General features: G+C 42.3%; 1 protein-coding gene across 6 annotated transcripts in view; it reads right to left on the bottom strand.

The window, feature by feature from the left end:
* Positions 1 to 725: 725 nt before the first annotated feature.
* LOC119387067 (cytosolic carboxypeptidase 1) overlaps positions 726 to 12,711 on the bottom strand; it is a 55,262-nt gene continuing 43,276 nt past the window's right edge. For 4 of the 6 annotated variants that reach the window (XM_049413359.1, XM_037654369.2, XM_049413361.1 and 1 more), the window contains 6 exons: positions 12,238 to 12,346; positions 10,355 to 10,484; positions 9,703 to 9,819; positions 7,266 to 7,445; positions 4,209 to 4,345; positions 726 to 1,488 (listed from right to left, as the gene is read on the bottom strand). In XM_049413359.1, the coding sequence (XP_049269316.1) occupies positions 1,383 to 1,488; positions 4,209 to 4,345; positions 7,266 to 7,445; positions 9,703 to 9,819; positions 10,355 to 10,484; positions 12,238 to 12,346 (779 nt within the window). In that variant the 3' untranslated portion in view covers positions 726 to 1,382. The remainder of the gene's footprint in view (positions 1,489 to 4,208; positions 4,346 to 7,265; positions 7,446 to 9,702; positions 9,820 to 10,354; positions 10,485 to 12,237; positions 12,347 to 12,711) is intronic. The other 2 variants (XM_049413360.1, XM_049413362.1) reach the window with 1 other exon arrangement.

The following is a 12,711-nucleotide window of genomic DNA, read 5'->3' as shown; positions in this document are numbered from 1 at the left end:
ATGATCAGGTTAAATTTGGGTGTACTTCTGACACTTCACGGCAATATTTCCAAAACGCTGCCGTGTTGTGGCGGTACAGGGCGGCCCAGCCTGAACAATCTGTTTGTGTGTGCAGATTCTTGCTTGATTTAAAAGAAACAGCTTTTAAAAGCAAGTCATCTGATCAGCTCTATGAATATAAAAAATCACCTCGAATCTAATATATATATACGGCGGACAGAGTGAGCGACGCGAGCCCCCCCACTCGCCAACGAGTTGGTACGCCACTGTGAATACGAGACTTTGGGATTGCAATTACCATGAGACGTAGTCACTACCAACGTACTGAACATGCCTGTGTCTTGCCCTGCTATGATACACCTAAGAATGGTTATGATAAGGATACACTTTTTGGAATGTCACTGATGTTGCGACAAAACCAACAATGTATGCAGCAATGACTTAATGTGCCAGTCCATTGTTTCTGTTGCTAGTATTTTAAACTACAGGGCAGTCATTAAATGATATGACAACCATAATCAACAGTCACACCTTGTGCTGTCTCCTGCTTATAGCATGCGATAAAGTTATCTTTGAAAACTGTTTATTTGCCATTAGTCCCGGCAGATCGCTTCAATTGCTTGCTTTCAGTTTTCTTTTTCAATTTAATGAGCACTCTCAGCTTTCAAATCGTCATTGTAATGTTATTGCAATATTATGCCAAGCGTTTACAACTTAAGTTGTAGCTAATATAAACTGTACTGCATTACTGCACAAAAGTGAATTATTGTAGTCCTGTTACAGAAGTCCTACTTCAAAATCATACGTTAATGCTGCAATGTACAGAGAATACACGTGCTAGTATGTGTATGAAAGAAAGTTTGCAAGTAAAAGGATTGGAAATATTTAATATTGTATTACCGCAGAAAAATTAAAATTGTAAACAGCTGCATTTGGTGACTAGATTCTATAAGCTGTGACTAGCTGTGCACACTATGTGACCTTTATTGCCAAGCTGTAAGCACTTCATTATTTTCGCACCAAAATATCTTACAGATAAAAACTGTGCTGGTTGGATACACTACAATAAAAGCACTACGAGTAATTAATGTTCTGTCAACACACACGGGTGCTTGTCGTGTGGAACCCACTTGCAGATTGGCAACACACAGTGTGCGACAGAGCCAGCAATACTGCTAGGTAAAATATCACCTTGAGTTCTGACCAAGCTAGTCCCATGATATTATGAGGAAAAGAAAAAAGAAAGGGAACCAATGCAGACAAATCGTCCACACGTCCAACAACCATTCGATGGGAAAGGTATCACCGTGAGTGTGTGCTAAAAACAGTCCGTGTAAAACTGACTGTGGAAAGTGCAATAAAAACAAATGGCACCGGGCAAACTATGGTTTTGCAATGGGAGCTGCGTCCTCTTCCTCGTCTTCTTCGTCAACGAGTGAGTCGGTACTGCCACTGCTGCATGGAGCGCGCTTCTTCTCTCGGACACGCCTGTTGCGAGAAAAGCAGGCCAGCGTGAACATTTAGACCTCTTGCGGAAAGGGTACAACACAGTCATTCTGCTTAAAGGGCCAGTAAACAGGTTCCAACTTTTTTTTACACACCCCAAACAAGCTCGCCAATTCGTACAGTAGACCGCAGCGATCACATTTTCCGAATATTACAGCGCTGCGCGCGCAGACCCTCCGTTTCGAAAAGCAATTCCCGCGCCTCTTTTCTTCACCTGACCAATCCTCCTCGCATGTGCAGTGATGCAAACTTGCCCATGGGTTACTTGACGTACCACTGAGCTCGTCGACTGGTCTAAACCAGGTCTCAACAAACACTTGTCAAGTTAACGTCAGTTCCTGTTCCTACCCACCGCTACAAAACTGCACCTTGTTTCTTGGCCCTGCGGTGATGCGGTTTCGGCCACGAAGTTGTCGTGCGTATGTTCCTCGCACTGCATGGCACCTGCACGCACTTCGCCTTTGACATGAACAACACGTGGAGGAAGCGTTGTCGGCTGCAAATCGAGCGGAGAGATGGGGAATCGCCGGTAGCTCGGACGGGTCGCGCTTGCTTTGTTTTCCCATTGCACACGCGGCAAGTGGGGTTCTCCACGCTTTTCTTTCGCGCCCCTTCGTCTTCCTGGAAAGCAAGCGTGCATTCCTGCTGCATTGTGAACTGTCATAAAGGCTTAAAAATACCGAAGAGCCAAAAACTGCCCGTCAAGTTACGGAGCACATGCAAAAATGTAAACAATAAACAACCAGGAGCCGCAGCAAGCGGGAGTGCATTGCGACTGATCGAGCTCGCCGATGACGTCAATTGCTGACGTGTCACGTTGCCAAAGGGGGCGGAGTCACGACGGGCTACGCCTTCCCCTCCCTGTGGCGGAGAAGGGTGGCGATGCCGCGCGAAAATTTGAAACCAGCTGAAACGAATGTTCTAGCCCCTATAACTTACTTATTATAGCACATACTCGCAAAGTTCTTGCGGCAGCATGATCACATAGCAAAAGTACGCATATTTCTCCTCATTACAATTTTTGGACCTCAGGGTTGTTTACTGGCCCTTTAAAGCTTTACTGCCAACCTAAGCGATTATGCTTTTCTGCGCGGCTGATTCTTCCACTAGTAGGACTAAGAAAAGGCAATCCATACATGAGTGTCAAGGTTAGCACAGGTAATATGGAATGATGCAGCTACGCTAGAAAAATTAGATGTTGGAAAAGGAACCGCTTGCCTCTGATCAGCATGATTTCCGCAATACAGAGTTAAAAATTAAATTTTGTGGTTTGACGTGACAAAAAAAAAAACTTGGAGGACGCTTGAGCTTCGCCTTCAAGAGTAGAACGCGATAGTGTAATCGGACCCCGTGCACGGTGCCTTCTCAATTGCTAGCCTGGCTTCGGTTCTCGGTGCATGCCTCAACCGTGCAGTAAGGAAACGAACGACTGTGCACGTAATGTTGGCCGTTTCATACTATCCTAGAATGCCTACTGCAAGTACAGTTGTTAAGTGCCCCTTACGCCATAATTCTTACTTTTGCAAATCAGTGAAGCGCCCACTACGCATCCGTACGGCAACACGCGAACCTATGCAGCTGCTCACTTTGTTTATGCTTTTGCACCTGATGATGATTAAATATGTCTGAGTGCTTTGTAATGGGTGGGCCTTTAAAACACTAACTCATTGCGCAATTCACATGTTTTGACACCTGGCACGATTCTACGCTTCTGCCACGCAATACTACAGCGGGAGACTCCTTCCACTACATAACATTCATATAGTGTTTTTTTCCGAAGCAGTTTCAAGCAATAGCACGGCTCTGTGGTAGAATGCCTGCTTGCCACACAGATGACCTGGGTTCGATTCTCGCTCGAACCGTAGTTTTTTTATTATTTATTTTATTTGCATCTTTCTCGATTTTTCAGTCACAGACAAGATGACGATTTTTCACTCACAACCAACGACACTGACGCCAACACCGGAATTTCCGCGAAATGAGCTCTTCAATGCTATCACGTTAAAAACATGGGAGGACACTTAAGCTTCACATTTATGAGCAGAACACGATAGCGTACTTGGGCCCCGTTCTCACCACCTTTTTTTCATTCACTTGCTGTTCTTCACTTCTCGGTGGACACCTCAACCATGTTGTGAAAAAAGGAATATCTGTGTGCGTGAGATTATCCGTTCTAAACTCTCCCAGGGTTAACAGTAGTGAAGTACAGTTGCAAAGTACCCACCATGCCATATTTCACCATTTTACAAAGCAGTTATGTACCCACAGTTAAAAATTAAATTAGAGAGTTTGACATGCTAAAAATGACACAATTATGAGTTGTGCCAACAGTACGGTACTTTGGTAAGATTCTGACCACTCGGGGTTTATGCCGTGCACCTACATCTAAGCACATGGGTGTTCTTTCGTCTCCCACTCCTGTTGAAAAGTGGTCACCGAGCCTGTAAGCCATTCTCGCACCCTCGAGTTAGGCAGCACAACACCTCATCCACTAAGCTGCCATGAACAGGTACACACAACACATCAGCAGCATGCGCGCCGACAGCATGCACCAACAACGCACCGACAGCATGCGTGTTGCATCGATGAACCATGCACATGTGAAAGTATGCCTGGATGTTATCCACAGGAAACGTCATCCATGCTGTGGTCAGTCACTTAGCATGAAAAGCAACGTCTAGGGTGAATTTGAAAAGGCGTACCGCCGGCACACATCCAGCAGTTCAGCACAAGATGGGTCCAACTGCACATCACCATCAGCCGAAAGTTCCAGACGACTAAGTGCTTCGCAAAATTGCATGCCCATCTCCTCAAGTTGAGCCACACCTAGGTGATAACCCTGCAATGAAGAAGTGAATAAGAACGAAATCATCACACTTCCCAACCTATTTAAAAATCAGGGGATGCTAAATGGTACTACTTAGTTTGAAATGCTTCTAAGCACTTCAGAAATCGTAGCGCAAGAATGTGTAACAGCTGAAATCCAATATGTAGCTTGCTGATATGCTTGCTTAACTATAATTTCACTAACAGTCCAAGCTTGTAAATAGCATGCTGGCATTACCTTCCTAAAGCTACATTTTATTGCTGCATTTCTGCAAGAAACCACCCTGGAGTGTTATGTAAACCTTGCACGATGTAGACAGTGGTAGCTGAGTGCTCTTTTCGCATTGACATCAAGTGCCAGCCACAGATATGAGTTGCAAACAGGTTTTGTTACACTAAGTTTGTCACTTTAACCCTTTGAGAATCGAATTTTTTCGCAGAACGCACTCCAAAAATGTGCATTTCTTTTATTGCTGAATTAAATTCTTCAGACGATTCTATTTAAGAAACAAATTGTCTCAAATTTTTTTGCATGATCGTAAAGTGACAAAAAAATAATTCTTGTTAATACATACACATGGCTTATTCGTGAGTAAGATCAAGCAAAATCCTAAAAAAAAACACTTATACGATTTTTTATTTAAAAAATATTATGCATTGTATTAAACATAGCTCACAGACATACAAAAATAAGCACACCAGAGCACTTTTCCGGTAAAAAATGCTCTTGCTCGAACACTAAAAGCTTTTCAGCATGTGATAGTCAAGATGTTGCTCATTCATCATCATCCGAGTCTGAACTCGTAAGTAAATCTTTGTCTGATGAACTGACATCCAATGAATCAGATTCTGATTTGGAACTTGGGGAATAGTCCACATCGGAAGAACCGCCGCTCGACTCACTAGCAGCAGAGCAACCGGCACGCACTTCCATAGCGTAAGTGAACTGCATGAGTGAACGCACAGAAGAAAACTGTATGGTTATGCGCCCGTCCAGAAAGCAAAACGAGAGAAAAAGCTATAATAATCCTTCGTCTTATCGCCAATGCGACGGAGTTAGTTTTTCCGAGTCCCCAAAACAGGAAACGCAACCACGGTGGCATCGTTTATGTAATTTAGCGCTGCACAGAAACAGATGTAGTCGTGCCCCGAAAAGCAATAAATGAGAGAGTAACAAGCGGCCACCCTGAGAGATTAGAAACCAGACAGCCATCAGCTTCGCGGGCGCGAGAAACGATAACCACCCGAAGGACGAAACCGAAACCAACTGCACCGCGTGCGCGTGGTCGGATGTGCAAGCGAAAGCCGCTGCGCTGCATTGGAAAGAAAGAAAAAGAAAAAAAAAACAGAGAGACATCGGCACAGGAAAAAAATTCCACGTATTCCCGAGGTGCAGCAGCACATGCTAAGCAAGAAAAATGCTCAAAAAAGGCGTGCGTTTTAAACATACAGGCAATGACATACATCTATGGCGTAAACCCTTTGGTGCCTGTTAGCTGCCATACATGTACGGCATAAACCCTCAAAGGATTAATGACTGTCATAGTCACCATATCAACAGGTGTTGATCATAGATATAAAAAGTATGCATTACAACTAGTAAACTGAAAGACCTCTCTGACTTAGTCGTTCCGATCGAATCTCAATATTCACACTATCTTTTTAATACCATTGCTCTAAAAAAAGGTGTTCCACTGTTTCATTCTGCCATATTGGTTTGATCTCCTTACAAGCATGCTTTTTCTCCCTTTTTGTTACTCCTTAAATACTGACAAATCAACCACATTTGTAAGCTAGATGCATCAACTGCATTCAGTATTCTATAATTGTTTGCTTCTCAAAGCACACCCTTCTTAAAGGGACTGTCTACCGCTCGGAAAAATTTTTCTGATTGTGCTAAAATAAGATTGTTCGTCACATCGGCGGCAACAAGCATGCTTTTGCCCCATAAAAAAGGCATTATATTTTTAATTTGATGTTGAAAATTGTGAAAGAATGACCGCTAGCATCAGCCAATGGGGATGTGGTTCAATCTACCGGTATGACAAGAAATCCTCGCAGGATTTCTTGTCATTTTGCTTAAAAACAAACAAGTATAACTTGAAATTGCATTTTACACACTTGAGGCACCTTTTGGTTGCGTCAGACAGTAATTTTATTGCTTTTTTTTTTCCTCGCACATCCAAAAAGGCACCCGGTGGCGCTGCTTGCGGCACCGTCTTCGATTTCGTCTGCTTCAACTCATGCGCTATGCCATGCGGGTCTCTGCGCTGGTCGTACTGTGCCGCTGTATTGTTGTTAGGATGTTTCACATGTGCTGCGCTGTGAAGGTGCACATTTATTGTCTATCTTGATGAAGCGACTTGGCTTGGATTACGGCAGCAGTGCTAAAACAAACGCACAGACTGCGCTTACAGCAAAACAAGTGTTCTGTAATCGTACAATAAGGCTTCATTTAACCGCTAGTGCGCTGAAAACGACTGTTACATTCATTACAATAGTGCTCAGCGAAAATAAAGTAATCCTACAGAAATCACATGTGCTTTCGGTTTTAATTTTTACTGGCACTACAATCGTCATTGCGTCCACCAACCAGTGTTGTGGGCATGTTTCACGCCAATGGAAGAAGACCGAACGCAGATCGAAAAATTCTGTTTTAAAAATTTCTACTCACTTTCCAGAGAAACTGCTGCAAGGTTGGACACTTCAGACGGTATGCTTTCTATTGCGGTACAAAACAGAAAAGCGATGAAGGACGGTAGACAGTCCCTTTAAGTGTTTGAAAGGTGAGTGTAGAAACAGATATGTGAATAAATGTGTCACTAAATAAACTGAGCTACAACTTTTCCAAGTCCACTGTACTTGACGCATCACACAGAGGGCTATGAGATCTGTGTTTGACATGGGGCAATGTGAAGACACAGCGTACTCACAGCATAGATGCCCTGGTCACATCCAGCTGTGGAGCATTCGTACGTGTAGCTCAGTCGAATGCCAAACTGGCGCCAGGCTGTCACTCGGGCTGTTGACTCCTTACTCCGCTCCACGTCAAAGCAACATGACTCGTACGTGAATGCAGGGCTCACTTGGTGTAGGATTGCAGCTAGCACCTGCTGGATGCAAAGTTTGTTTTCACTATGCTCCATATAATTACATTTAACCCGCACAAATATAATATGAGCTCCACCATATTATTCTCTTAGAAGTACCAGCTCATAGTATTACATTCTTAATCGTGCACTATACAGTAGACTCCCGTTAAGACGAACTCGGTTAAGACGAATTCTCGCTTATACCGAACAACACGGGACCATTTGTTTGGTTTCCCATAGACTCAATGCAAAAAAAAATTCGCTTAAGACGAACCGCCCAACTGCACTCTTCTGTTAAGACGAACTTTCGCGGTGATCAACAACGCTAGCGATTCTGCGAAACGAACACTGCAGTCTTGGTGGGGACATTCAGGCGACCAAGAAAAAGCAAAAAAGATGAAAAAAAGCGCTTCCTGTAGCAAAGATGCGAAGCAAATCGCGACGAAAGCGACAACAGGAACAAAAATGGTCTGTGCATTACAATCGAGTACGAAACCGAAACCGCGATCGCGGCGCACTCCCGTCAGAGGGGTCAGGTGCATTGTCATCGCCATCACACAATGGCGGCCGAGCACATTTTGTGGTCAGTTCGCGTTGGTTCGCGTAGGACCTGTGTGCGTTGTATCTGTTCCCAGTGAAGTGCAAATTGTGATAAGCCATTTTGATTATGGAAGCGCACGACAAGGGAAGGCTATTTTGCACAGTGAATATAGCTGCGTTGTGTCTTTTTCGTGGCGAGGCTCGTGACCGTGAGTAGCCCGATGGGATATCTTCAGCTGCACGTCGATCAGGAAAAGTTACTACGGGCCGAAAACGGGAAAATATCCGGACTTCGAAGAAAACCTTGCAGATTTTCTTAAGCAACTCAGCGTATAATGACTTTGTCAAGGCAACAGCGCGCGACCGAGGCGTATCCAGAGCCAGCAAAACAGGCTCACAGAAGAAAACGAACTGCCAGGACAATAAATTTTACATTCTTTGAAGGAAAATTGTGCTTGTCTCTTAATTTTTTTTCTAATCGGCAACATAGGAGCGTGTTACAGTTTTATCATGAAAATGTGGTAGCAAACATCTTCACGAGCATTTTTATTTTTGAACACGCGAAATCGGGTGCTCGTAAGATTCGTGTGATTATTCTGCTTGAAGGCATAGTTTTTTTCTAGATGAGCCAAATAAATACTTTTTCTTGTCTTTTTGCCCCCACTGTAAGTCTACTCCATTCAGTGTTTTCAAGTAACATATTTGGATGCACTTGGCATGTTAGCATGTCTCTTTTTGAGGGCACTTCTGATAAGACGAACTCCTGATAAGACGAACAGATGACCGCGGTCCCTTCGAGTTCGTCTTAACGGGAGTCTGCTGTACATGAAAAGTGGCAAGATGCTAAACATGGCAGTGCTGCCCATTCATTTAAATTGCTTCCACTTGGAAAATTGGGTTCAAATAGAGATTGAGAGCAGTGAATGCGAATGGTATGAAACGCTGTGCTAAGCAAGAAAGGCTGGATATGAACAAAGAACCAGTATGTCATACACAGCACTACTTCACATCACTACAAAAAGCGCAGCCAGCAAAAAGGCCAGCCAGAAAAAAAATTCTGTCATGTACAAAACTACTGAAAAATGTTCTGAAGGTTGTTTTCCTACAGAATAAATACCTATAGCTCATCTCAAGCTTGCCAACAGCAAAAAAAATAATATCTAAACTGAAACTGGCTTTCAGTAAAACGTTTTGTTGTGCGAGTTCGTTCACGACTTGAGGAGGAAAAAGCGTAGCACAAAGGAAACAAGGACAACACAAGAACACAGGTCTGGCGCAAGTCTTGTCCTGCGTTCTCGTGTCGTCGCTGTTCCTTTTGCACTACGCTTTTTCCTTCTCAAGCCAAAACTGTGCCTGCTATTGAAGTTCTAACATTGGGCATGGCCCATATTTCACATTCATAAGCACAGTGATGACAATCACCTATCTTGACGAATGTTTGAGCATCACATCCCTTACGTAACGTAATCAATATTCATCCCCACCTTCATAGCTGAAATTGATCATTTGACTGCATTCATTACATTTTGTTTATATGCCTGTCACACTGATGTGAATGCCCAGGGCTCAGTCATATCGTGAAAGGCTTGACAGATAATTCCAACACGCTCATTCTATTTATGGCTTTGGAAGACTCTGCAAGGACGTGGCTGCAACCTGGTTAATGCTACATACAGGCACTCCATGATTATACTGTTTCATTAAAACACGAGCTACAGAACACGCATCAAACACTAACCTCACAAATATCGTCATCTTCTTCGGGTTTGTCATGGAGCAACCATGAACGAGACGGTGAGCAGCCATAGAGAAACGCATTGAAGTGTCGTGAGTGGCCATGGAAGTCGCACATAACCTGCAGCATCGATGCGACAAGGTTCGCAACATCAAGAATAAGACTTTGTATCCCACATCATACATTTTAAGGAGGTGAAAAGAACATCTTTCTAAAAAGAAATAGTATTTAGAAAGTCTATTCTGAATTCACAACTGGTGAATTCAGCAGCAGCAAAGAAGGGACAAGAATTTCTTTATGGTCACGTTAAGGTGCTTCAGGGCAAAGAAGTTCAAGCACTCTTGCACTGGTGAGAAAAAGGGCCCTGCAATATTGCACGTTACTGATACAGAAAATGTGTCCCGTGCAAAGCACATTAAGAAAATACTCTATGAACACACAATGCCTCAAGACTCTCGTGTTTCTCTTTATCACGTTTCACTGACTGTTAAAAAATATGTGTTCATGCCGCTGGAAGTTTTATAGCAATGAAAAAACAGGGGAGGTGTGGCTTGGAAGGAATCCTCATCAAGCTTGTCTAAAAACTAATTCTTAATCTATATTCACTAATTGAATAGCAATAATACAAGATCAAAAATTTTGTTGAGGGACTGACCAGTGGAGTTCGTCCTTGGTGTGCCAAGTAGGCTAGAAGTGCCTTGGTGTGATAGATTGTGGGGTGCAAGTCAGGATCTGGGAATGACCACTGCCGATTCAAATCCTGGCCCGCCAATGAACAGCGGTGACTGCACAAAAGCAATGTATTAGCACAATTAAAATGCTTCAATTCATCTACGTTTTTCTCCCTCTTTTGCCTCTTTCATTCTTGTAGCTCTTCTTCACAAAAATGGTGAGCTCAGCTTATCTATGCACTTTGACCAAATAACACAGATATGCTTAACTTTTAAGACACTTTGTTCTCTTATGCAGTGCAGGCTACTGTACAATTTTGACTACTCTTGTGCAGTGCAGCCTTCGTACTTTTGCAGCACAACTGCCAGCACGTTTCCTGTTTTGGGCAGCACGAACTTTTACCGGAAAAGTACTCTGGTACATTTATTTTTGCATGCCTGTGAGCAATGTTTAATAAAATGCATATTTTTTATTTATAAAAAAAATCGTATAAGTGTTTTTTTTAGGATTTTGCTTGATGTTACTACAAATAAACCATGTGTATGTAAAAACAAAAATGATTTTTCTGTCACTTTACGGTAAGCAAATTTTAGACAATTTTTTTCTGAAATAGAATTGTCTGAAGAATTTATTTCAGCAAAAAAAAATTACACATTTTTGGACTGCATTTCGCAAAAAAATTCGACCCTCAAACGGTTAAGAATGAGCCATACTGTACATGACATGAACATCTTCACCTTGCCATGAAGAAGTAGTGTAGCCACTGTCATATGTACCTAATTCTTTTACCCAATTTAAATGTATAATAAATTCAGTAGTGATAAGGCAAAGCGTTGGACAGTGAAGAGGTTAAGTAAAGACATTAGTTACTTTAAAGGGGGGACATGGCAGTGGGAATGGTAAATTTGCTGAAAATGTTCAATTTTTTTCAATTTTTTTTTTTTTGCAATTCTCAGACCATCTTTTACGTCATGGTGAAATATTAGAACAATATAAGCAGTAGAAGTTGAGAAAAGAGCATTTTGCTAGTGTGCTGTCATCAAAAACTGAGAAAATCGGGCTTTAGAAAATGCAAATCTCCCAGCTTTCCCTTCTCACAGTGCCACAATCTTGGCATCATCGTAAAGAGGAAAGATGAGAGCTCAAGGTAGCCACAATGCTGCATTTCTCCAACAAAAAATGAAGCCAGCTGCCTTCCGAGTTCGATTGTCTTAGCTCCGAGCTCTGTTTCCTCAGCTTTCATTTTTTGTGCAGTTGCTGCCATCATCCTCGTGCCATTAAACAACAAAGAAAGATAAAACCGTTCCGTTTTCTGCACTTGGATTCTGAAACATTGGCGAGTGCCGTAAAGCTGTCCATATTTGTCTGCACAACATAGATTTTTATAATTGGCTTTTTGTAAAAGTTGTTAGTAAGACAATATGTACAGGACATTTAAAAAATTTTTTGTTTGCTTATTTGAGCATTAAAAAATAAGCCAATGGCTTTACGGCACAGAGTGGGCTCTTGTGAATATCCTTGTGCAAAAATCTTGCCAGACTTATGTAAAATTCATTAATTAATTTGTGGATGACAATGAGAGTATATCACATATTGTAACTCATAAACTAAGCTAGCTCAGAACCGGTTTAAGTTATGATATCAGCATAACAAATTGCATCTGCATGCCAAATTTAATCACTTTACTCCATAAATAACAAAAATAGTTTCCACTGCCACATCCCCCCCTAAGTTGAAAGGTGTAGTCCTATTCCCATGCTTCCAGGCAATGATGCAACAAAATTCTTAATGTGTTCATACGTACACTGCCATAAGAACGTAAAGATTAAGAATTAAAGTGCAAAGGTATGAGGAAGCCTTCCTTACCATCCATTGATAACACCATCAGGATTCAGCATTGGCACAATTTTGAACACAAAGGTTTCACGGACTCGCTGTGCAACTGGCTTGTCACTGAGGAGGAAATCAATTATTCCTGAAAATAAAAAGAACACCTTCAGTGGCCACATTTGTGTGGTGAATACTAGCAATTAAGAGGAGAGCATTTTCAGTAAAAAAGTATATCAAACTGCACCTTTTATTTAGGACTGCTAATTGTAAAATACTATCATTAATAAGAACTGTGAAAGCATGTTTTTATGGAGGCTAGCGATCAGATACCCAAACAATAAAAAAGGGGAAGAATGCAACCAAGCAGAAAGACACACATCGCTATCCTTCCGCCTTCTACAAGGTCTTAGAAACACCTGCAGCGCACTGTGGGGATCGAGGCTTGCCCGTCTCCATTGCGCGGGTTTTTCGCCTATTTCTGCCATCCTCATGTCCGATCATGACGCTCCC

This window comes from Rhipicephalus sanguineus, chromosome 3 (assembly GCF_013339695.2).
Source record: "Rhipicephalus sanguineus isolate Rsan-2018 chromosome 3, BIME_Rsan_1.4, whole genome shotgun sequence".
Lineage (NCBI taxonomy): Eukaryota > Metazoa > Arthropoda > Arachnida > Ixodida > Ixodidae > Rhipicephalus > Rhipicephalus sanguineus.
Note: the sequence above shows the minus strand (reverse complement) of the source record. Positions and strands in the feature narration are given on the sequence as shown.